This window comes from Balaenoptera musculus, chromosome 10 (genome assembly GCF_009873245.2).
Source record: "Balaenoptera musculus isolate JJ_BM4_2016_0621 chromosome 10, mBalMus1.pri.v3, whole genome shotgun sequence".
NCBI classification, from domain to species: domain Eukaryota; kingdom Metazoa; phylum Chordata; class Mammalia; order Artiodactyla; family Balaenopteridae; genus Balaenoptera; species Balaenoptera musculus.
In genome coordinates, this window is record NC_045794.1 from 19,670,323 (window position 1) to 19,697,627 (window position 27,305).

At 36.6% G+C, this 27,305-nt stretch overlaps 1 protein-coding gene across 5 annotated transcripts in view; it reads right to left on the reverse strand.

Moving 5' to 3' along the window:
- SOX5 (SRY-box transcription factor 5) overlaps positions 1 to 27,305 on the reverse strand; it is a 393,300-nt gene that overhangs the window by 179,414 nt on the left and 186,581 nt on the right. For all 5 annotated transcript variants that reach the window (XM_036866199.1, XM_036866200.1, XM_036866198.1 and 2 more), the window contains 2 exons: positions 22,917 to 23,089; positions 17,281 to 17,349 (listed from right to left, as the gene is read on the reverse strand). In XM_036866199.1, coding sequence (XP_036722094.1) covers positions 17,281 to 17,349; positions 22,917 to 23,089 — 242 coding nt within the window. The remainder of the gene's footprint in view (positions 1 to 17,280; positions 17,350 to 22,916; positions 23,090 to 27,305) is intronic.

Below are 27,305 nucleotides of genomic sequence, written 5' to 3' on the forward strand. Positions count from 1 at the left end.
GTAATTATTCTGGAATAGACACATTCCTTGAGCTTTCTAGAATACACAGTGAAAATACATTAAAAATCAAAAATTATTCCTTCGTGTAGGCATTTCAGTTTCATTCTGAGGCTGTAAAACTCCTATAATAATCTTTATAACCAGAAGAAGAGATTGGACAAGCAGGTTCAATGTCTTAGGGTCCATAATTTCAGGGACTTGTCAGAATTAGATGACAGAAGGTTGATCTAAATTGAACTGGGATGGTTGCAAAATATAATGTTTTCAGAAACAACATTTAATCCTTTCATCTTTTCCTGTGAAAACTCAGATAATTTTGAATTTTCTAAGTCTTCCTGTCTCCATTTTTCAGGTATTATGCCATTGCATATTAGTCTGTATCAAAAAACTCATAAAACATCAAACTTAGGGTTAATTTGAGGATTTTTTCCCATACTTCTGTTCTGTTTTCCCTGATCAAGTCTCAAAATGAAGAAAATCAAGCAAATGATAAAAAAAAAAAGAAAAAGTAAAAGAAGGATGCAAAAAAATGCCTTTAAATAAAGATATATGGAGGAGATGGGCTAAAGGAGATTAATTCCACGTGGCTCTGAATATGGTACTAAAAAGTTTACAGAAGAGTACCTCTCTCCCATTCTAAATGAAACATGAAGTTCTGAGGATTTCATCAGATAAAGAAGGCACAATGGAAATACTATCATATCTTAGCATAAGAAGCCATTAATAATTAATAATCCTTGCAAAGTGGGTAAAGGAATAGCATGCATGTATTTGAGAACTTCATTAATATATTTTATAAACACTGTGATCATGATTTCCTTTAATTTAGCAATAACCAAAGAATGTCCATTGATTGGCTTCATCATTCACTTTTTTCCTACAATAGACCCTCATGTTATTTCTATGATTATGACTGTATGCAAGAAGAAAATCATCAGATACTTGAACTGTGTCATGACATGGATGAGCACAGAGATGGATGAAAACCTCATTGTTACATTACTCAAGGTGGGATTTTGTTTACATGTATTAACATTATATCTTACAGTGGCCACATAAGAGAAATAAAATATATAATGATACCATTGTGAGAAGTGAGATTCACAAGATATCTAAACTCGCCTACAACTATATGAATTATTAGCATTTTCATGCTACTGGGATACTAATTTTTTTAAGTATGTATTTACAAAATAACATCTGATGGGTACTTCTTTCTGCATTGTGTTCTTTCTCCTAAATTCTCACTGAGATGATCTGTTGTGTAGGAATGAGTCTGTGTCACAAGCAGGAGAATAACTAAGGAGAAAGCAATTGGGTAAGAGACAGCCCAGAAAAGAAAAAAAAAGATATAAGGTAGTAGAAGACAGGTTAAAGAGAAGACAGTTTAAAGTAATGATGTGTTGATGGAAGTATTTGTACACATCAAGATTGTGCTTGTAACACATTTAAGAGCAGTAGCCTTTTTTAATCACAAAAGAGACTTCACTCAATGTCTCAAGGGATAAAGATTTTAGAGAAAGATCTTCTTTCCTATTTCCTTACATGAATGAAGCAGCTGTTACAGAACAAAAAAGAAAGAGGATTTTTTAAAACTATAGGAGACTGAAAGATAAAGCTTTCAATAAGTGATAGAAGTATATCAAATACCCTAAATGGGGAGGCTGGGGAATGGGCATCATTTTACAGTGGGAGAAAAAGAAAAATCAATTGCATAATGGGAAAATATTTTCCAGTGCCAAAATATTCATTCCCTAATGTAGGTTTTAAAAACATATCTAGAAATCAAAGAGGTCCTTTAAAATATTTCAGTTTTACTTTGAAAGAGCCTCAGCTGCTGTTTATCAAAGGAACATTTTTCTTAGAGAAGCATTCAGACATTATGTTCATACTAGAACATCATTTTTTCCTTTCTTTAGTTTATAAACTCTGAAGATACAATGTTATAAATTTTGATCCAAAATGGATCAAGCAGAGACACTAGCTCACCGTAAAAATGATCATTTTTAGAAAACATAGAAACCATCATGAGCCAATGAAATATATGTTAAAAAAGTTTTGCATGCCTTCCAAAATGATATACTGATAACTTTAGTGAATCAGAATTTGATGAACATTTTCTAATTGTTCTCTCCTATGTGATGAGTCATTTACAATTTTCATGGAACCATTCAAATATTGTTCCAAATTTCCTTAGCAAAAGATTTAATATCTGTTTCAAATTCCAGATAAAGTAATAAACACAATTTTATGGGCTCTGCAGGACTGCTGCTCATTTTGTGCTCAGCAATGCTTCAGATCTTGGTTATTTAATATGATTAATCAGGACTAAGAGATCAGGGTCTACACCTAATTACCATGGGACTTAGGTATAGCCCTTATCATTTCTGGACCATACTTTCTCCATCTACTGAAGAAGAAAAAGTTGGATTAAGTTATCTCTAAAGACTATTTGTCCATATTAATATTTTATTGATCAAAGAGTTCTAATTCAGTACTACTCAAGGTGTTGGTTTGTGAGGTCAGGAGCTTGTACTAGGATATAAACCACCAATTTTCTTCCTTCATCAAGAAATTCTTGCAGTGAAAAAGAATGTCAGCTGAATTGAAATGGGTTTAGCAAGCCCCTTATCTCTTCAAGGACTTGTAGCAGTTCACAGACTGGTCTGAAGGCCATAATGTCCCAGCACATTCTTCTTCCTGCTCACTCAAATAATTATCTTCAAACATACCCCCAAATTTTTACAGTGATGTAAACGTTAGTAGTCTTCAGTCCTAGAGCAATTGAGAAGAGTGAAATAATTTTCAGGTTTCATAATTATACCCCTCAAGCATGCAGTTGGCTGTACCTTAAATAATCAAGAGACTATACATTAAATTTAGTCTTCCAAGACACAGGCTCAAGGCAAGGAAGTTTGAAAAATTAACCATGGCTATGGTTATTGTGACTTTATCCCCAAACCTAAAATTGGGACACATGGCCTGACAAAAACTAGTGTATTTATGGGTTTTCAAACTGAAACAAGTTATTTAAATAGACAGAATGGTGTTAGCAAAAGGGTTAAAATCACTGAGGTATACCGCATCTCTTATTAGGGATCCAAAGAGTATAAAAGAATGAATAACTCATGTGAGTAGACAGAGAAAATATTTGGAATATGAATGTCCTAGAAATTTTAGAGTAGGATATACATGCACTGTATATATAATCCTAATAATCGAGTATAAAAAAATCGTAATTTTCAGAAATTCCTATCTGTGGAAATTACAGTCTAGTGAATCTGTATATTCTTTCATTAACATAGTCTCAAAATTATGTTTAAAATTAGAACATGTCCTGATTCTATTTTATTACATAATCATGCTAAGTTAGATATAATAGAACATTTTAAATGTATATTTAAAAAATTACTTACACAAGAAGAGAAGAGGGGGAATGAGAATTGGGATTCTTCCTCAGGGTAAAGATTACTATCTATATAAGTGGATGACATTTTTATTATTCAGGTGCTTCAAGGCATCCATTTGGTCAAAAGCTAGTTGCTTATGTAAATAATGGTGGAGATCTATAGTTAGGTACTTTTAAATTTGTTTGTTTCAAACTAAAGGTAAATTTTTACCAAATGTGTGTAAATTATTTAACCATTGATTCACTTCACAAATATCGACCCCTAACTACAGTGCTTTCTCTTTCACCTCTTTGCAGCTATTTGCTTGTTGAATCATTTTTGTCTCTCTCCATATACATATACTCATATACCACATTTCTATATACATTACTTCACTTTAAATGTCTTTTAGTGCTTCTGAGTCTGACTGATGTAAGATGTTATTTTGAACATGCCAAAGCATCTAAACGACTCCAGCCTTTTCTTTTCAGCCTGCATTCCTTGATAAGTGGCAAAGCTTCCCACTTATCAGTCACTCAAAGTGACTGTAGCTGTCAGTTGTGTACAGAGCGCAATCAGTTTGGAAGCGGAGACACCAGCATTTTTCTTCTCAGCTTGAAGCAAACACGTTTTGACTGCTAGTCATTCAATTTTAAAGCATTCTCAATTAGGGTGGATGAAGATATAAAGAAAACACATCCTAAACACCTCCACCAGGCAACAGAAAAATTTTATTGTTATCTCTTGATTTACTTTAAGGCAGCCATTCCTCCTCTTTTTCTGGCTGCTTGACATGGGTGCTCATGACAACACACCCTCTATCATGAAAAGACTGAAATAATATAGGATACTAACACCCTGTGGAACCTCTGTTTGAGCCTGTTTACATGCTTTCTTGTGCTCTCTCCCTCTTGAATCACCCTGCAGTAAATCAAATAATTTACTTTAAAAATTAAAACAAAACACTCTTTTAGACTCACTTGGTTTATTTGTGAACAAATTTTTATTCAATGGAAACACAAAATCCAATTCAATAATGAGAAGAAAGAGGAGAAAAGTTAGCCAGAGAAAGGAACTTTGGGGGAGAGAAAATAAAATAAAAGTAGTAAAGGAAATAACTAGTGGCTACATCAAATGGTCAAGCAGCAGGTATGGATACATGTACTGGCAAAGTTGTGAAAAGGAATACAGAGAGAGAAAGAGTTAGAAAGGTATTTAGAATTAGATGGTGGTTATGGGAGAAGAAAAAATTTTAATACCTATTTTGGCACTAAATAGAAGAAATGAAGGGAAGATAATGATTCAAAAAATGTATGTACAGACACCTGTGTATATATATAGATATATTAATAGAAATCTCAAATTAAATATATGGGTATGATATCAAAATTAGCTCATTAGCTTACCTCTTTTATAGTTAAACATATGTGTATGCTATGAAAGTTCATTAGATCACCTCTTCTAATTTCCTTTTTAGGTCTAAAAAAATTGTCAACATAAAATAGTTTTCAAAGATATTTATCTTTTATAAATATGGCACCCTATCTTTTCTGGCATTCATAAGTGAAGATTTGGTTATATGCAATATTTGCCTATGTGAAACATATCTTTCCTCCATTTATAAATATTTCTTTCCTCCAGTTATAAAGGGCACCTTCTTACCTGGCTTACTGTAGAAAGCAAAACTAAATTACTTAAAAAAAAATCCTGCCACATTTGCTAGTTTAACAGGTTTAACTCAGTTTGATAAGATCAACTACTTTTATTTTCTAGGGATTATCTGAATTAAATCACTCATTCCTACTCTAATAAGGAGAGAGAGGAAGAAGGCACCTTTTAGTCTACATAGTAGTCAACTGTCAGGATCTCAGAATCACACACACACACACACTCATCCTCATTTCCACTCCCTACAAGATTGAGATAATGCCATAACCTATCTGAATTCTTGTGATAATCATAAGAAATGACTTCTACAAAGTGTGAACCACTTAATAAGCAATGGGCTGCTTCTTCTTACTAGTATAGTACAAGGTACAAAATGATTTTACAAATCACATACAGCACTAGGGAATGTTGGTTATCTATTTTTGATGGCTCCCATAGCATCTATTTTAACCTCTTGAGAAAATTACTGTCTTACTTATTTTTACATACACTACACACTGGATAATGCGCCCTCACTTCATTCATACAGTCAAACATTGAGTAAATATTTCTGAGTTCTCATTATATGTCAAGAACATTTACAGGTTCTTTGGATACAGCAGTGATCAAGACAGATAAAATCCTTGACCCCCACAGACTTGTTGCTAGGTGTGCATTTGTGGTCGCAAGGGTACAGCAAGAGCCAAATAAATATAAGGGGTGATAGTGCTGTAAGACAAGTCTGCAGGAAAAGAGGTCAGAGGCAGCTGGAGGAGGCAGGAGCTCCTCCGGCTCTCAGAGACAGTCTCCCTGAGGAGGACGGCACTGGAAGAGATGGCTGGCTGAAGTGAGGCTCTGAGGTATGTGATGAGGTGAAGGAAGCATTCCGGGCCACAAGAATGACAAGTACAAATGCTCTGATGCTAGAACACTGTCGGCATATTCTTTGCAACCAGGAAGGATGGGTTTCTAGCGTGGAAGGAATGAGGGAGAAAGTCAGAGGTTGGTGCAATCAAGTATAGCCCAACAAACTAAGGTAAGAAGAGTGAATTCATTTTAAATGACATGATTTTGAGCATGGTTACAGCACGATTAAATTTAAAAGATTACTCTAGCAGCTACGTGACAAACCTAGTTAGCAGGTCAACAGAGGAATTAGGATGACCCACTTGGTTAGGGAGCCTACAACAGCAGGCTAGGTGAGAAGTGATGGTGACATAGACTAGAGTGATCATGGGAGAAGTTGCTCAATTGATAGAGTTTGAGGATAAAAGCCAATTCCGATGGATTAGTTGTGAGACATAAGAGAGTGAGAGGATACAAAGACAGCTCCTAGGTCTTTGGCAACAGCAACCAGGCAAGTGGTATCATATTCACAGATGGATAAATCAGGAAAGAATGAGTTTGGGGGAAATGATTAAAGGTTCTGTTTGGGAAATGTGAAATTTGAGGTGCATATTAGTTATCAATTTAAACAGGCTGAGTAGACAGCTGGGTATTAGACTCTGAGGTCCAGGTGAGAGACAGAGGCTCTCAAGATAAATTTTGGAGTATTATCCATAGGATGGTATGCAAAGACTTTGGATGGGATCATTTAGGAAATAAGTGGAGATAAAGACGTCAGAGGATGGAAAATAAACGCAAGTTACCCTTTTAAGGACAGGAAAGAACCTACCAAATGAGACTGAGAATGGGGAAGAAAAGCAGACTGTGATCTTTTGGAGGCCAACCAAAGAGTGTTACAAGAAAGTGGGAGTGGTCAACTTTATTAAATGCTGCTGTGAGCTCCAGTATAATAAAGACTGAGAATTAAGCACTTCTAGAATATTCACTGAAAAAGAAACAACTTCAGTTTCCCTTCTGTTTCTCCTTCAAGGGAAAACTGGGGACCATTCTGGTATCATAAAGGTATCTTGTGTTCTATTTATCTCTCCTTTCTCATTTTTTTTAACTGTTAATCTTTCTTTTCTGAAGAAAAGAGCCAAATAAACACGCACACACAGAGTAAAAAGTCAATCAGTTTCTCGTTGCCTGTAAATTACATAAAAATTTACCAACTCTGGAGTAGAAATTAGTACTCTGGCTAGAGAGCTCTTCGAAGGAAATTTGCCATGTGCTAGGGATGTCTGGAATGTATGTCTTGACTCATGATATAATTACTCTTCGTAAAATTAATTCATTTTATGTTAACACTGTTAATTTCGCTGGCATCTAATTTTCTACCTATTTGTCAACTCTCTTCAAAGATAGGAGATAGAAATTCTAAAGACTCTGTGAGCACTTCCTGCTACCACATTTATTTACCACACTAACTGTATAAATTAAGGTGAAATAAAAGAAGTTCATTTTAGGCCAACATATTGACTTTTGACCTGTATTCTCCAAACCTGTTACTGATAACTTGCTTTGTTTTGTTTCCCACTATTTGATAATTACACTCCCAGGTTTCATCTAAGCACTGATGGATTCTGCTTTGTTAACTGGTAAGATTTGAACTGTGGAGCCTCAGTGAAGAACAGTGTTCAACTTTTTCCACAGGTAGTGATGTTGGGTAAAGGTGGCAAAGTCATGGGAAATGCTGCTCTCAGTCTGCTTTCCGGGCCAGTCTCGGTGATTCCATAATGGCCACACTGGATTAAAATGAAACCAGGATTCACTTCAAAAATCATACTGCAAAGATTGGAGAAAGAAAAAACACAGAAACGGCACAGAAATGGGATGACAGAAAAAGGGAAACAACATGAAAGATTGAGATTCCACATAAAAAAATGAGGAAAAGAAAATGACCTCCTTCCATGAAATGCATTGTTTATGTCTTTAGTGAGGAGCCCAAGTCAGGATGAATGAATTAGAGAACCAGGATTACAACTTCCAAAAACTGTTGTCAACATGACTTCAATAGAATCATCAACTATAGCTGTTATTTCAACTAGGGTCTCAATAATGATATTAAAAAGTTTAAAATATCAAGGTCATTGTCTAAAATTATATATGAACTCATACTGTTTGACAAATTTAACAAAAAGGGGAAAACGATGGTGAAATTCTCCATATCTATGTCCCTTGTCCCCACTATTTTCCCACCAGAGAAACTAAAAAATATATTCTATGTTATACAGATCTTAGAACAGCATATTCTGGTTTTGGAGCCTCAAGCTTCACCTTCACCTTTCATCATTTTTATGAGGACTCCTTTGTTCCCAGATACTGTTTACTGTTCTGAATATTTTCTCCTATTTAAAAAGAAAGAATTTTTTTAAATGATGTTCTGATTTACATTTCCAAGATAGACTGACCATGTGCATATATCTCAGTTCTTTCCGGAGACATCATTAAAACAATAAAAACAAATAATTTATAAACCTATGTCACATAAGATAATTAAGAATAAAAGGCATGCACAGACAAGAAATATGACCAAAGTTTTGGAAGATGAAATTGTAGAGTGTTAGCTGATGAAAGTGGGTGAAACAGACTAGAGTATACACGCAGAGGGTTAAGTGAAAACAGGGCTTAATTTTTACTCAGAATCACCAGAAAGTCTTAGGACTTGAAATACTAGATATGAGAGAGAACAGGAGTTTAAGACCTGGGTTGAAAACAGTAGTATTATTTGAAAGTGGCTCTCGTCCTCTCCCCCAGCTACATCACACCCACTTCAACAGAAACTGAATAGTCTAAGGAAACTTACGATAGCTAGCACATGATCATTGGAATCCCAGAACAAAGACCTTCCTGTACCCACATATAGGATTCATGTTATGTATGGCCAGCTTCCTGTTCTTGCTAAAGCAGTGCCCACCTGTTGATAAGTCTCATTCATAGTCAGAGCTCCCAGTCTACTTGTTCTTATCTCATTCTTAAATCTGGATTGGTAACCAATCATTTTCTAAATCCAGTAGAACTTCAAGCTGAAAGTGTAACATCAAGATAAACAAGGAGGTGAAAATGAGAGAAAAGATAATTTAAGGAAGTGAGAATTTAATTTTTTTGGTAACACCCTCAAACTTGTATACCCTGAGACATTCAAGGAGAAATGATCCATTAAACAATAGGATAACCTGAAAAAAGAATTAGAGAGAAGAAGTTGCTCATGGAAATTAAAAAGGTAATTTCTCAAAGATCCAATTAAAAAATTTAGGAGATAAAAGTTTAGGCAATCCCCTAAAAATAAGAACCAAGAAACAGAAACAAAAAATATGAACATTAAGAAACATAGTTACAGGGCTTCCCTGGTGGCGCAGTGGTTGAGAATCTGCCTGCCAATGCAGGAGACACGGGTTCGAGCCCTGGTCTGGGAAGATTCCACATGCCGCGGAGCAACTGGGCCCGTGAGCCACAACTACTGAGCCTGCGCGTCTGGAGCCTGTGCTCCGCAACAAGAGAGGCCGCGACGGTGAGAGGCCCGTGCACCGCGATGAAGAGTGGCCCCCACTTGCCGCGACTATAGAAAGCCCTCGCACAGAAATGAAGACCCAACACAGCCATAAATAAATAAATAAATAAATAAATACCAAAAAAAAAAAGAAAAGAAACATAGTTACTAACCCAGAAAATACAATGTCTGCCTAATAGGAGATCAAGAAAGAACTGAAAAATAAAGGATAAAATGGTCAAGAAAAAAAAAGACAAGATAATTTTCCAGAGCAAAAGAACATAACTTTAGAACAAAAGATTCATGGTGTATACAAAATAATAAATGAAAAATATCAGAATATATGCTGATATTTTTCATTTATTGTGAAATGTCACAGTAAACAGAAGATACTAAAAGCCTTAAGAAAGGAAAAATATTGGTGACACCAATAAAAACATCAGATCAACATCATATTTCTCACAGATGCTAGAAGATGATGAATCGATAGATTTGAAATATAAGGGAAATGACTTCCAACTTACAATTTTATTTGCAGCCAAATTATCAATCAAGTAGAGGTGTAAAATGGAGCATTATTATACATGCATACATTTAGAACTTTTTATCCCAGAAACTTTATATCCTATGCAGACCCCTGCCCCTCCTTTTTTTTCTAGGAAGTTTCTTTATGTGATTCTGGAGCAAAACAAGGAGATAAAGCAAGGAGGCCAGTATAGGAAATAGTGATTCTCTTGACCCTGGAGAACCATAAAGGGACATCCTAGAATGTCAGCAGGACTAACTAAACCAAATGAAAGCAGAACAGAGGACTTAGGGAGCAGGTATCAAGGAAGGTCGGATTGTGGAGATCTGGTTTATTCTTGAGAATTTACGGAGATACTAAGGCAAATAACATGAGGAAGAAAGACTAATGAAAAGGCAGTTGGAAAGCTCAAAGCTACACAGAAATGAAATAAGGAGCACCTTATTTAGACTATGCAGAAAAAATATATAGACTTATATTTTAACATAAAATCATCTATTGATTTTCAATTTTTAGGATTAACCAACAGGTAAAGCACAACAGCTATGTGTGTATGTGTTTATATATACATACACATATATATATATATATATACACATGTATTATATATATTTAGAGTAAACACACAGATAACAGAAATTGGCAGCTGTGTGTGACAGAAGAGAGATGTCATCCTCATCCGACAAGACAAGTGTTAAGAGACACTATTTAGAGTTGATTGAGAAAAGAGGTGTAAGTTAACTATTTAAAGTTTAGGAATATCTATTGGAAGAACTTAAATGACTTATGTCACTATATTACAGGTGAGGGAGGGGTATAGGGGAGGGTGCTGGGCTGGCAATACCAGAACTAGGTTTCCAGTTTCCAAGTTAATGATATTTAAAGTTGATAAGTCAGAAACGGCACTATAATAATATTTGATACATAGAAGTATAATAAATACTAGAAGGCTATTAAAAAAAAAACAGATTTTAAGGAGGCTCCTTCTGAGTGAAAAGATTGGGCACAGTACAGAGGACTGGGCTGTGGATGGCTGCTTTCATTATTCTCTTGTACTCTCTTAGCCATCAGGTATGTGTTATATCAATACAAATTAAAAAATATATATGCATATCAATCTATCTGTATCTCTATCTACAAAAGCAGGTTTGTCCAGACACAGAAATCATATGAATGACTGAAATTCTATCATTAGGTAATCACCAGGAGATGTATTTAAAAAAAAAACAATGCTTAAAGGATTTTAAAGTGGCTCCCTCTGAGTAAAAGGACAGACCTGCAGTTATCACTGCTCTTTTAGGAGAGGACACCCACCTTCCCAATAGGAAGTTCTCCTTCCAGAAAGTACAAGGAAGAGAGGAAAGTCATATCTAAAGCTGCTACTTTGTATCTCCATATTTTCTCCTCTAATAATCTATCTGAATGTCAAGAACTATATCCTCCCAGGGGTGGTGTATTGTATTTCGTACAGAAAAACATTAGTCGGAGCTCAAGGAGTTAAATGCATTTCCTTCTCAGGTTGAAAGGCTACCTTAATTATATGGTGTTTATTCTTGGCATTTCCAGTTTCCTAAAGAGACAAGGTTACTTTGCAATCTCTTTGTGCTCATGTATGTGTGTGGGGTCTTGTTGAGGGGGGTAAAATGCTTCCAACTTACCACACTCAGAGAAAGAAATCATAAATCAGCAGGTCAGTCAGGTACTATTATTTCACCTTTAACGTTATTATGTTTCCAATGCAATATTTCAATGGATTTCCTTCTGCATAATAATTTATCAAGAATTACCAAAACTCTTAATGAGCTCAGAGAACTTTGGCTCCAATAAAATGAAACCTTTATCACAAATTGGTTGAGCCCATGACTGCAACGTAATCATTCAACTGTATATAAGTCAAGATGTATTTTTACTTCGTAGGAATAAGTTCCCAGGGAAACAAAACTCATTTTAAAACTTTGGGCCATTAAGCCTTAAATGGCAGAATATCGGTGAAATAAAAATGACCAAGACTCGGGGAACTTGGAATCCAGCCATGGTTCCACAAGTAACAACTTATGTGACCTTGGGAAAATCTTCTAACCTTACTTGGTTTCACTTTACAAATGTCAAAATGAGAGACAGGTCTAAATAAAGGCTTTCTAAAAATCTGCCATAGTTCTAAAATCATATAAATTTGGAAGAGGGAACTTACACTTTTCAGTGGCTACTGCCATGTAGGTTATATATTTTTTTTTTCCTAGAAATTCTCCTCTATGGAAATATTCGTTAAATTGTCCATCATCAGAAAAACAGAAAGAAGTTTTTCGAATGACTTAGGCAAAAACTTTTAGCATTGTGTGCTCATTACACGCCAGGGATGATGCCATTTAATCCTCAGACTAACCAGGTGTGACTTAGGTACTATAATTCCCATTTAATAGATGGGAATAATGAAACTCAGAAGGACTGAGCAATTTTCTCAAGACCACACAGCAGATGAGGTACAAAGATGCAGAAACTGAACATGAGTATGTCTAAATCCATAGAACCTGCTCTCTATCTTTTTGTTTAACCATTTAATACACTTAAGTTTCATACAGTTAAATATAATCCTGTAACACCTAAAGAATCAAGCTCTTTCCTACATACTATGGAATATACACTGCACAACTAAGAATACAAAGGAACAGAGATTTGTCCTTTGCTCAATCCTTAGCTCCAGACAGAATCAGTGACCCAAAGCTACTACTAGTCCTGCACGTGCTTACCTTATGAATCAGAAACAATGACAGGGGGTTATTAAATACCAATTCTTTGCCCCCAAGAGAACACAATGAACAATAGTTGGAAAAGTTTATCAGAAGAGGGGATGCAACAAAGATGTGGCATCTCTAATGACAGTTTAAACACTGAGCTTCCAGTATGGGAATCATGAAATTATGCGTTTGAAAAGAAGTACAATATCTTTAAATTCACCCTTAAAAATATTTAAGTCAATTTCATATTAGAGCATGTTGTTGGATTGACCCTCTAAGATGCTAATAACTTTAAATTCCATTAAGTATTACTGAAAAAGGGTAAGAAATTTAAAACTAGGACATGCTTCCCCCGGCCCCCCCAAACACACACCCAAAGCTATAGAAACCATGTCCTATACAAAGCTTCAAGACCAAAAGAGAACTTGAGTCTTCAGGGAACATTCAGTTTGTTGCCATAATGGATGTTGAATAGAGGTCACTCATTCATTTACTTTAAAAGGTTTTGGTAACAGTGAATCAGGTCAAAATGAACCACTCGTCTAGGATCATTACTGGAAACATAAACCATCTAACAGTATTAGAAACAGGCTGATTTATTATAAAAAAGAGATTAGTCAGGAAATAAAACTGCTGAAGATGGGCACTATAGCACAAGCAATAGAGTAAAAGAAAAAAAAAGATTACCCTAAAAAAATCTAGGATATTTTTCTCTGAAATATTTATAAATTTCAACTTATGTATTAATGTGCATTAAAAGTTAGCTAGATACAGTAAGTAAAAGTGCAAAAATGTTCTTTTTTTAAGGACAATAAACAAAAACATTAAAGAAAAATATTGCTGAATAGTAGAAAAGGAAGACTAAACCTTCTTAGTGTTCCTAAAATTAAAGGTCTCATAAAGAAAGAGACAAATTCTTGAGGGAAGATGGGATGTTTCTGATATTATGCATGATTTTATTTGTAGAATGAACTGATTTATGATCTTGTAAAGAATGACAGAAAATTTTCTTAATTCTTCTTTTAATCCTCATGAGTTATGTGAATAAACTTGGAAGAAGACTATAAAAGTCTTTATATAGAAATAATGTAGACTGAGTTTTCAACCCAATTAGAATCATGCAATTTTAGAGCCAAGGTTGCTTTTTAAAGAGATAAAAACAGTTCATAAAGAACTGATCCTAAGTGATTAAATAAACTGGCTAATATGCCAATTCTTATGGCATTTTTCTCTTTCAATAAATAACTGCAGAGTAAAACTTACCACCGTTCTTTTCATCTGGAGTTGAAAGAAAACAGAATTATCAGGTCAAGAGAAATTTTAAATAACCTGGGTCATTAGAATATGTGAATGTTTGTTCATACACACATGTACAAACTTGTTCATATGTGTTTAAACTTGAATGAAATATACTTCGAATGGAATAAAGATGACTAAATTAACCTCTCCTTTAAAGAGAGGAAAGAATGAGGAAAATGTTAGGGGACATCACTCTCCTGTCATTTAACACACCTATCAAGTGTAAAAATTTGTTCTGCTCTCTTACCTATCAATCTAATCCATCTCGCAAATCTGCTTAGCCCATCTAACGTATTGCATAACTTTCCCAATATCTGAACCAAGTTAATGTCTTGTGTATTTATAGCTGAAAGAAAAATTTTAAATGTAGCCCTAACTGTGGACTAATAACACTGCAGTCCACTATTATATCAAGAGAGGAACTAGAATGCATTGTTTTCTAAGGTCCAAAGGAACAATGGCACAAAACATCTAAAAAATGCAATCAGGATGAGTAACGTAAGCGGTATGTTTATTTCTACAAGGTCTTAAGGCTCCATATTTAAGAAAGAAAAAAAAGTAGATCAAATTCAAAATATACTATGTATTTTCAGATATCAAAGAAAATTTAATCTATGGTAAATTCTTATGTGAGCATTGATTATGTATTGACAAAAATTCATTTCATAATAATATCTGTTATACATTTAATTTGCCTTCCACTATAGCAGATTTGATTTTTAATCTTCTCCCTCCTTGTCCTATGCTGCCAAAGAAAAGGAGGAAGTAGAAAGAAGAAAAGGGAGAGAAAAAATTCTAAAAAGGAAATATGGTTAAAGATTTATGTGGGGAACAAAAAGGATCTCTTCTATGTTTTTAATCTTCTATTTCTACACATGCCACTACATCAGTGCTTCCCATATCTCTCAATAGACTAATTTAAATATATTGTGATTTTCATAACTATTAAGTGTTTGTTAGACAGCTCCAAATTAACAATTTATAAAATATACTTTAGAACTATGCTTTCAGTTAATGAATATACTAGAAGCTGTGAAAATTAATTCCTTTCAGACTGTCACTCTTGCTCAGTATTTATTTTTTGCCTGAAACATTCCCAGGCTTTTTTTTTTAAATAATAGCTTGATGGGTTTTGACTCTGTCGGTATCATTTATCTGTACTAACACTAGAAAAGAGGACAAATACACAGATATAGTATCTCAGCATCTTTTAATGTTTCCCCCAAATTACTGTCACTGTGACATTATTTCCTTTAGGGACTACTGGATTTTGTTTTGTCTACCCTGTGAACTAGTGGAGGCCAGCAGCGTAACATTTTGACCAAATAGAAATTCTGAGCTTTTAAAATTCTCATACTCAGCAAAATTTCTACTAACAGTCAGAAAACTTTGCTTCTGATCCTGGTTCTACCTATAACTAGTCATGTGATCTTGGGCAAGTTATTAAACTTGGCTCCAGCTCGCTGGAATACAGTTTCTATAGTCATGTCATTTCTAGAATAGTTTAAGGTACTTCATTTAAAAAATGCTCTGCCTTATAAAGTGTAATGCTCCATGCTCTGGAGCAAGAAATCCTCCAATTTCAACATTTTATTATTAGGACAGAGCTTTAAATCCACATTATGAACACAGTGGTCATAACTGTGGAATAATTGCAAAAAAAGTAAGTACTGAAGGTGTTGCACAATTTATATGGTCAGAAAACACAGCTGATTGAGCCTTCTACATATTTATAATACATACGTTTACATACCTCTTTGTTTACATACAAAAAAATGTATGGTTTACATACATTTTTGCAATTCTATTTAACAGAAGACTGTCTCAATCTCATAAAAATTATAAACACTTAAAACCATTGGTACCCTCATCAAATCACAGTGAAACCAAGTGACTTGCAGAGGACCACACCACTCATTATGGAATTGTATCTTATTTATAATGAGAAATTGCCATAATAATTCTATTATCTTTGGTTTTCAATAATCAAAAACATTTTAAGTGTAGATAACCTCGTACCATCAACTAAAATTACATTCAAAGGCAGCATGCTTAGGCTAAACATGAAACCCGAAAAACAGTTTTAAACCACTGAATGAATAACCACACTCCAGATATGGACAGACAGATAATATCACATTAGAAATGTGCTGTTCATAATTAAGGAAGGCATGGAGTCTTGGTTGGAACATTTCACTGTTGTTTCTCTGTCTCACTGAAACTGTGCTCATTAAAATCTCAGGTAGAACAAGAATGAGTAAACCTTGATTGGGCTATATAACCCACAGTAAAGAAATTAAGTGTAGCTGACCCAGTTAGACAAAATGGGATAAACTTTTTTGGCAAATAAGTCTAAATATGATAAACATGAGGATGAAATAATTTTGACATGTTTGCTTCTGTCATTTATATTTACACTTAATAAAATATATTGGATTCTCAAGATACAGCTTCAAGAGAATGATGAATTTCTCCCCAGATAAGCTGACTGCAAATCTAACAGTTGATTTCCGATGGATGATGTCACGTAAGGTTGGAGTCATTGCTCCATGAACTAGTTTCCTTTTCTTGCTAGTCATAGCAAGTATGTATTGAGTACTTACTATGTGTCTTGACACTACGCTAAAGCTCTCCATCCACGATTTTATTAAATCCTCCTAAATACTCTACGAAATGAGTGCTTTCAGAAAGGGAATTTTGAGAAAGGGAAACAAATTTTGGCAAAACGCAGGCCACAAGCAAGTGGTGGAGACAGGCTATCCCTGGCAGCTTTGCTTCTCATCATTGCAAATTTCCACAGAAGAAAAATATGGAGGTTATAGAGCCCTCAGTCTTCGTTTCTCCACTCAGCATGAAGGGTGAAATTCGACTTGAACACCAAATCGTTACCCTCCCTCACTTTCACCTTCATCACACGTGGCTCTCGAGCCTACTGTAAAAAGTTCTCCCTGCCACCGCCGTCTAACTGAAAACCTTTCTGCTTTGGTTCCCCTGCACCTCCCCCATTAAGAACATTTCCAGGCACATATTAAACATTAAAGAATCGAGAAAATGAAACGTTTCTCTACAATGATTTCCTTTCCGTGTAGGATAAAAATTACCATCAGCTCGCCTCCCCTAAAACGCCGCGACACAGTCGGGCCCGCGACAGAGCCACCAGGTGCGAGATTCTCATGGCACGTGGGTGACACGTCACGATTAGGCTGAAAGTAACTTTCATTTTGGAGCTCATTTCAGTTAGGTCACCTGAAAATGAGAAACAAAATCTATTTCTTAATTGGAAGTCCGTATGAAATTATGATTTCTGACCTGGATCTGTTGCTGAAGCAAATTGATTTTGTGTTGTTGCTGCAGAAGCTGCTGCTGTTGTCTTGCAATCTGCGGAGAAATGGCACATGAAAAATTTAAGAGTATATTATAGTCCCGGGGGAAATGACCAATGTTGTGTGTCTCAGAGTCTGATTTGACACTGATTAAGCTTATGAAGACAGATGTGCCTGCGCCCCTACAGGACCAGCAATTCATCCTTAAGTAGGATCAGACAAGATATTTAGACCTCAGGAACAGTTATGCTTCTTTTGGCAAATGAAGCCTAAGACACAACAACAGTGGTCCAATCCAGTATGAAATGCTGGAGTTTCAAAAATCCCTCTTCCTGGCAGTATGTTAAGGAGGTACTACCTCTGACATTTTCAGCCCTTGGAAAAGAAAGAGAATATTTTGTAAACAGAAGGGTGTGTGCCAAAGAGTTCAGAGTAGGACAAGGTACTGTAAGATGCTCTATTCCTTCGTGAGGTTCTGGTATGCTTTTGTGTCTTGGTAAATACTGTCATTTCTGCCTCTCACAAACTGACTGCCGAGTCCTCAACACATTCAATTCTGGTCTCTACTAACAGGATTCTTAATAAAGTCACCAGTCACTTCCAATTTTTAAAATTCTGAAGTGTTTTCTAGTCCTCACCGCTTGACTTTTCATCAGAATTCAATACTCAAGCGCTTTCCCTTGATCCTGAGCTTTCTCCCTTGGCTTCTATGACATCACATTTTCCCTGTTTTGCTCCTACCTCTGAGTCTGATCCTTCTCAGTTACCGTCAATGGCTCTCTCCCGCCACACAATGTTGTAGGCTCACTTTAGACTCTATTCCTTTCCCTCTATACCTACATCCACACGTATGCCAAGTGATTACAAATTTGTTTCTCTAGCCTGGATCTTTGCTTTAAGCTTTAGACCCATTTATCCAACAACATTCTCAAAGGCACTCCAAATTCAACAGATTCAAAACTAAACTCAGGAATTAGCCCTCAGTGTGGTCATTCTAAGTGTTTTCTAAGCCAGACAAGCACAACTGCCCCCTGTTTTTCGCTCTTATAACATCCTCTACCTACTTGATACTATACCACATGCTATGATGTTATATTTATTTTTGTTTTTGCTTTAATTAACAGGTTTCTGTCTGCTAGGTAGAAATCCATAAATACGGTGAAGTTAGGGGTCACGTAGATTTTGCTCTCACCATTTGCACAAAGCCTGATGCAAAAGGAGTACAGAGTGAACACTTGATGAAGAGTGAATGAGTGAAGAGACAAGAAGAAAATTTTAAACACTTCATTAGATAGGGCAGGAAACCTTCTCACAAGAATGTAGCTTCTTGGGCTTCCCTGGTGGCACAGTGGTTAAGAATCCGCCTGCCAATGCAGGGGACACGGGTTCGAGCCCTGGTCCGGGAAGATCCCACATGCTGCGGAGCAACTAAGCCCGTGTGCCACAACTACTGAGCCTGCGCTCTAGAGCCCACGAGCCACAACTACTGAAGCTCGCGTGCCTAGAGCCCCTGCTCCGCAACAAGAGAAGCCACTGCAATGAGAAGCCCGTGCACCGCAATGAAGAGTAACCCCCGGCTCACTGCAACTAGAGAAAGCCCGCACGCAGCAACAAAGACCCAACAGCCAAAAATAAATAAATAAATAAATTTATTTTTTTAAAAAAAAGAATGTAACGTCTCACCTCATGAAACTTATAGCTGCCTTATAAATACGCTCTAACTCTTATTCTCAATGCTATGATCACTATCGTTTTCATTAGGAAAGTATATCCCTTAACCTCTCTATCAGAAAGCTAAAAATTCAGGAAAAAATTTATGCAGAGTCCATTACTATGAATGAAAGTAAAGAACCTATATGATGAGGTTGGATCTACATGGCTGCACAATGAATTTTTTATTTCCCCTATGTACACTGGTACAATTATAATTATTTTAATGCTGTTGTTTTATCTTAGGAATACAGACTAAAGAAATTCCTTTTTTTTTTCTTTGAAGAAAAGTCGGAAAGGAAAAGGTAGAAAACGAAATACCACTCTCTTCCTTAAGTCCAGTTCTTTCCTCCCACATATCAATATTTCAGCTGATATTTAAATCCTTTTATAAGTGCCTTAAGATTTTATTAAGAAACTAACCACCTCATAGCCCTCCACACTTCCTCCTGTTCTAAGTCACTGCTGTCTCTTGCCTGGATTGCTGTGATCACGTCCTATCTGCTCTTTCTGCGTCTGCCCTTGCTCCCTGCAGCCTATTATAAACCAGCACCAAGAGAGATCCTTTTAAAATATAAGTTGTGTTGTGTTATTCATCTTTTCAAAATCCTCTGTCTCGCTCAGAGTAAAAGCCAGTTTCCATATGATGCCTGCAAGGCCCTGTAAGAGCTGGCCTCCTGCTAGCTCTCTGATGCCATCTCTCTCGCTTCCCTTTGCCACTCCGCTTTCCTGTCTGTTGAACACACCAAGGGTACTCCTATTTCCCGAGGGTACTCCTGCCTCTGGGCCTTTGCACTTGCTTTCCCCTCCATCTGGAACACTCTTTTCCTAGATAACTACATTGGTCACTCCCTCACCTCCTACAAGTCTCTGCTCAGCTGTTACCCCATCAATGAGGCCTTCCCTGAGCAGTCTTTTCTTTTTTTTTCTTTTTTGGCTGCGTTTGGTCTTCATTGCTGCACATGGGCTTTCTCTAGTTGTGGCGAGTGGGGGCTACTCTTTGTTGCAGTGCATGGGCTTCTCATTGCAGTGGCTTCTCTTGTGGCAAAGCATGGGCTCTAGGCATGCGGGCTTCAGTAGTTGTGGCACACATGCTCAGTAGTTGTGGCATACGGGCTTAGTTGCTCCGCGGCATGTGGGATCTTCCCGGACCAGGGCTCGAACCCGTGTCCCCTGCATTGGCAAGCGGATTCTTAACCACTGCACCACCAGGGAAGCCCTGAGCAGTCATTTTAAAAGAGCCTGTCTCTCTACCTGGCACCCTCACCCCTATTTTTCTGCTTCATTTTCAACATATATTTTACTTATTTATTGTCTATCTCTTCCCAACTAGAATTCAATACATGAGGTATTTTGGTCTGTTTTATTCCCTGCTGTATCCCATTAACTAAAACAGAAGCTGGCATCAAATTGGTGCTCGACAGAAAGTTGTTGAAAAGATGAATGTGGAATGGAGCACAGAGCAGGGACACACTATACTGACTAGGGAGCGTTGGGAGCAGGGTCAGAAAAGGAGTTCTCAAGGGGAGAGAAACCTAACCTGAATCTTAAGGAATAAATACTAAATGTCCTTCAGAAATGTCCCTGTGTCCCGATGAAAAGATCAGTGACTGCCAGAGTGGTGATGCCTTAAGCCAGCACTGCATGGCGGAGAGGACCTGGGAGAGCAGAACGGGTTCCAGGAACCTGACCAGTAGCTCTCAGGAGGGATCTTCTCTCAGGCTGTGCAGGCAGCATTGCCTGGCATCTCTCCAATACAGCGGAGAATTTCTGGAAGAACCTAAGGATTTCTGAAGTTCTAAGGAGAATGTCAGAGTAAGTAAAAAATTCTAGAATCCGTTGATGATACTTGAGGATGAGCCAGAGTGTGAAAGAGAAAGTAAGAAACCTTGCTCTCCATTAGTAATTGCTCAGATTTTTTAGGACAAGCATGCCCTCAGGCCCATCAAAGTATGGATTCTCTACAAAGAAATATCCCCATCTGAGCTCCAGTTTCAGAGGCTCCTAGGATCTTCTGAATTCAGATGTCTGAAGGTATTGAGGGTTATGAACAAGAAAAGAGCGGCGTTCTTCTAGACTGTCATGGGCAATCATTCTGAGCTGTTTCATCATAGGGGTAAAGCAAGAGGAATAAGGGCCATCTCCAATAACAGGCTAAATATATACTTAAGGAAAATGGTGATGCATTTCATTAAAAATAAAAATATCATCTTTCAAGCAGAGATGAACCATCAGGTAGAGAAAAGTAAACAGAAGGAAAGGAGGGCTCCTCAAATGTAATCTGAATGTTTCTCCACCTCTTTCAACTCTTCTAGTTTACACTTTGACAGCTGTCTAGAAGGTTTTGCAGTATTTGTGTAGATACAAAAGTACCCTTGACTAAATAACGGCCCTCCTCCACTTAAGATGGTGAGTGCACTAAACCCAGAACATGGGATGGTAAAGTAAGTTAGTCCTAGAAAAGATGTGCCATCTTTATATGTAAGCTCACCCTATGACACCATCTGTCTTTCCTTCCCATTACTACCAATCCTCTTTTAAGTAATACTTCGTATGCATTACCTCCATTTTCCCACTATGCATCATTCTTCTACATGTCAATTCTTATTATCTGATTTCTGCTACTAAAGCTCCAGAGAAGCCACATGCTTAAAGGCTGACAATGAGAATCTAAATGACTACTCTAGTAGCTTCTTGCTTCTGGATATGTTCATTTTCCTCTCCCTACCAGCTATATGCCAGCATCTCCCAAGGATCTATCTTCCCTTAATTCCTTTCCATTTTCTCATGATATCACCACTACTCTCATTTAAAGCCTATAAACCTGTCATTCCTCTGCATGAAACACCTTGGCCCTAGATATTAATACAGCTGCCTCTCATATGTCATTTAGATCTGAGCTTAACTGCCAGATCCAACCACCCAAACTAAGATGGCAACCCAAACTTGCCATATTAATCAATATTTATTAAGTTACTCTCATTACATTTTTTCAAATTACTTATCACTATCTGAAGTTATTTTGTTCATTTTTCTTTTCCTTTGTTAATTGTCTCTCTTTCCACTAGAAATTAGGGGCTTTGTCCTTCTGGTTAATTGAGGTAACTTCAGTAGTTAGCACAGTGCCTGGCACACAAGAAGCACTTGATTACTATTTTTTGAATAAATGAATGAAACTGACTTTCTCCAGTGGTTTAAACTACCACCTCTATGTAGATACTCTAGGAAATTAGGCTCAGCCCTCTCTTCCAAACTGTTAATTGCTATTTCTATTCTCTCACATACTTTCAGATGGACAACCTGACACCAGCTCTAATTCAGCATAATAAAACCACCTGCTTTTCCAAATCTGCCCTCCTCTTGACCTTCCCTGTTACCCAGGCTCAACACCTTTCCTCTCTCTTTAGCCCACTTAAAATATTCAACTGACCATAATTCTTCCACCTATTTATCCCTTTCTCCATGGTCATTACCCTATCTGGTTTAGAGTCTCACGCCTTATTTAGACCATCATAATAGCCTCCAAACCAAACTTCTTGCCCCATGATTGGAAATGGACTTCACTTGTTGAATCCTACCTAGCCTTCAAAGTTCACACCAAACACATTGAATGAAATCTTTCATAATGTCCCTGACTGGAAATGCTCTCTTGACTCTCCATGGTTCTTTTTGGTACTCTGCCCATGAATTTCCCCTTGATTATAATCACTTGCAAGTTATGTTCCACTAAAACAGTTAATAAGCTTTTTCAGCTGAGGTTTATGCTCACTTTGGTGCTTTGCCTTTTTATTTACTTAGGCAAGGAAGCGGGGAGAAGCTTTTGCTGATCTTTGTTTGCCTCCAAGAGTGACCTATATGCTGCAGGCAAAGCACAACCTGAGGAATCTGGCTGTGTCTCTAGTCCTTGCTCACCTGTTCTTGCTGCTGCTTGGCCAGCTCCATTTGCTGGCGCTGTTTCTCGATCTGAGATGCAGCCAGTTTCTTCTGCTCGTCATGGGCAGCCAACAGCTGCTCTCGCAGACTGGTGAGCTGATTGATCATCCCCATGAGCTGTCTCTCCTTCTCAGCGAGGCTTTCGGGAGTCCCTGAAAATAAGACGGCGGTAAAACATGTAAGAAAAGAGAAATGAGAAGAGAGGGGTTTTTCGATGACAACGACTCTGGTGTATAGAGAATTATTACATGTATAAGGTTTGACACACAAACATATACTTACCTTCTTTCAGATTGTAACTCAACAGTAAAAAGTGATGGCTATTTACTCATTACAAAATATCAGGATGAACAAATATTTTGATTTTTTATTTATGATGAGTAATAATCTGTAGCTGTTTTCCCCCTTTTATCTTATAAGTAAATAAAAAACTGTTGGCTGAGCCATTTATTATTCTCAATGTCCTAAGCTAGGGTTTGATGGAAATAAAAAGAGGCTTAAAGCACAGTTCTTGGCCCTAAGCAGTTTTTTTTTAATCAAAGAGGCAAGACAAAACATGAAAATTTAATAACCACAATTATTAAGAGATCAAGGGGGCTTCGCTGGTGGCACAGTGGTTGAGAATCTGCCTGCCAATGCAGGGGACACGGGCTCGAGCCCTGGTCTGGGAAGATCCCACATGCCGCGGAGCAACTAGGCCCGTGAGCCACAGCTACTGAGCCTGCGCGTCTGGAGCTTGTGCTCCGCAATAAGAGAGGCCGCGACAGTGAGAGGCCCGCGCACTGTGATGAAGAGTGGCCCCCGCACCGCGATGAAGAGTGGCCCCCGCTCACCGCAGCTAGAGAAAGCCCTCGCACAGAAACGAAGACCCAACACAGCCAAAAATAAATAAATTAATTAATTTAAAAAAAAAAAGAGATCAAGGGTATTATTATCAGTGATACGATTCTTCTTTTCTTAAAAAGAGAATCTTGAAGAATCAGAATTAAGGAATTCTACATTTAAAAAGGAAAACTCTATTAGTTAATCAAGTTTTAGACTGTTTTCTCATATGCCACTCAGAAGCTTTCTTCAAAAATATAATATAGCTAGCAGAAAAAATATTCAAGTTTGAGAATATAAATTTATGCTCTCATGAAATAATGAAACGTAGTTGGAAAACTAACTGATCACATTATGGCCACCCAAGATTACAGTTAAATCCAAGATTATAGTAGTTAGCACCATATGTTGTATCATTATTGACACAGTTATTTATTTATTGAATCTCCCAGTAGAGTATAAACTCCATGATAGCAGAATTCTAGCTTTTTTTGTTTAATACTATGTCCCCAGAGTAATGCCTAGCACATAGTAGGCACCCCATAACCTTTTATTAAATGAATTAAATAAATAAACTTCTTAAGATGAGAGAAAAGTCCTTAATTGAGCGATAATATATGATTCTATGCAAATAGATAAATAACCTTTATTAGGATTACTTAAGTTAAGGATGCTTTCAAATACATTTGAAGTAACAAGAAAAAATCTTTGGAAGCTTATATTTCCCCAATATTGTTTTATTCTAGCAAAATGCAATAGATATATGGCTTGAAGTTACAATCAAAATCACAGTAAATTTTTGGGAGTTTTGATATGACTAAAGGAAAAGTAAAAGGAAGGAATAGTCACCCAGGATAGGAAAAGTCCTAGAATTTTGATGCTGAAAGTAAACTAGAGATTATGTTTCTTCCCTCAAAAAAATTACCACACATGTAATTCAAAGCAACAGTCAATCTTTGCCAGGATGTGTTTTTTCTTTTATTGTTGGTGTTCCTTAGATTATCAGTGTTATAATTTGGACAGGACTCTACTTGGTTTAATTTTTTTTTATGGAAATGTTGTTGCTTTCAACTGATAATCCACCTGAAGGATCTAAAAGTCATTCGTTATGTTGCCTTTAAAAATTCTGCCTAATGAAAGTGCCTCAAGCAGCCGCATAGCACAGGGAGATCAGCTCAGTGCTTTGTGTCCACCTAGAGGGGTGGCATAGGGAGGGTGGGAGGGAGACGCAAGAGGGAGGGGATATGGGGATATATGTATGCATATAGCTGATTCACTTTGTTATACAGCAGCAACTAACACACCAATGTAAAGCAATTATACTCCAATAAAGATGTAAAAAAATAATAATAAAATAAAATTGGGGAAAAAAAAGAAGAAAGTGCTTCTACTAGAGTGTAAGCTCCAGAAGGGCAGAAATCTGTCTACTCCATTTGCTACCAATACATCTCCAGAACATAGCACATGGCAAGACAGATAGCAGTATTTGTTGAATGAACTGAAAATATAATGAATAGAAACAAACTTAAGTTATTCTAAATTTACAACTAAAGCTTTTCTCAATGGCAGTCTTATCCAACTAGAGTAAAAGTCAGACCCCCTCATCAGAAGGTATGAATGGCATTATTCTATTTCATCAAAGGAATATTTAATTTATCTAACTTACAAACATCTGTGCATTGGTCTTTTTCATTGACAATGAATGCAATCAAACTTTGATAAAATTCAGTTATATATCCTTTACAGCAATATAGATACTCTTAGAAGTTGGAATCTATTAAAATTACATAAGGAATGCTATCATGTATTACATGACTATAAATTGATATTCTAGTGTACACAGCTAATACGATAAATATTCTAACCTTCTTTCAGATTTCTGTAATTTATTTTGAAAAAATAGTTTAATTCTTTTTGCTTCAGTATCTTAAAAGGTGGACTTTGGCTTGGATTTTAAAATATATGTACTATGGAAAGCTACCAGGTTTTTTTTTTTGGCTGCACAGCTTGACTTGCGGGAGTTCCCCGGCAGTGAAAGCACCAAGTCTTAACCACTGGACTGCCAGGAAATTCCCGTGAAAGCTATCCGTTTTAAGGGCGACTATCAGAATGAAATGGAACACTTGAAAAGTAGCTATGGTCTTTACCATTGTTACCCCATGGCTGGATATTTTGTTTCTGGGACATTATGAACAAGATGTGTGCATTATCATTTGTACAGTGAAAGCAAGGGTCGTTCTTACCTTTTTTAAAAGTATGGTTCTATACAATTTCTTACGACAAATGTCTACCTTTTAATGGAGATTGTAATTTTATAACCTTTTCCCAAGATTATTCTACCCGCTTACTTGGGTATTGTACTTAAAATGTAAAATACAGTTTTGTTTTGAATATCACATTCAATGTGCTGCATTTAGAGACTGGAATGTAGTCAATAATAGCCATCTCAAAACATGGCATTTCTTGGTCATCCATTCATCAAATATGTACTGGGTTCCAAACTTTGAGCCTACAGTAAGCTAGATAGTCTACAAGGAAAGTTCACCATGGAGGCAGGCTAATGATGGGTGCATCTCAGAGGGACTCTTCATCTAGCTGTGGTGGGTCTGAATATGTTTTCATGTTTTAAAGGATTTTAGAGATCACCCATTCCAACTTTACTAAGACGGACTACCAAGCATCATGTAAACAGCACAGGCTTTGAAGGCAGACAGAATTAGAGTCACATCTTGACCCTGTCACAACTAAAGTACGTGGTTTTGGATAATTAATCTGTCTCTCTGAGACTCAATTTCTTCCTACATAAAATAGGAATAAATGACTTTGTTACAATAATTTTGTAAGGAAGATGTTAACAGAGTGGCTGTACATAAACAGGCATGTAATCAATGCAACTGTTTTTAAATGAGGGGATGAGGAAATAAACCAAAAGAGGTAACCTCATTTCCACAAGTCTTTGAGAGAATCAGGGCAACAAGACACCAAATCTTTTTAACTACATCATGCTTCCCTAGTAAGAGAAATGTTAATTTAAAAGAGGAAAAGGTTTTAGGTTAATTCTATTATGCAATGATCTGGATAGCGTAAGCTTTGGAGTCTACATCTACAAGAAAAAAACAATGGTTTTATAATTATTTTAATTTTAGAATCTTCACAACCCTCGGACAGATGAATACTTGTTAAATGAATGAATGTATCTTTAAATGAGAAAAATGTTGAGGAGAGAATATTTTTATTTTCAAATATAAACCCTAGATTAAATATGCAAAAGTATCTGCTTAAAATATGCATTATTAAGTGCCTGCTGTAAAAGGTATATATAACTTCTTAACTGGTGAACTGGATTATCAATATACAAATCAATGAGAGCCAGTGGCTAATTGCTCTCTTCCCATCGTTTGCTGTGTTTATATACTGGCATAAGGACTCTGGCTTTCTAAGACAGAGCAAGTAACTGATTTGCAGAAAACATAAAGTCACTTTCTGCTTTTATAGACACTGCCAAACTTATTTTAAAAATTTATATCCTGTGCACCAGTAGTCTTT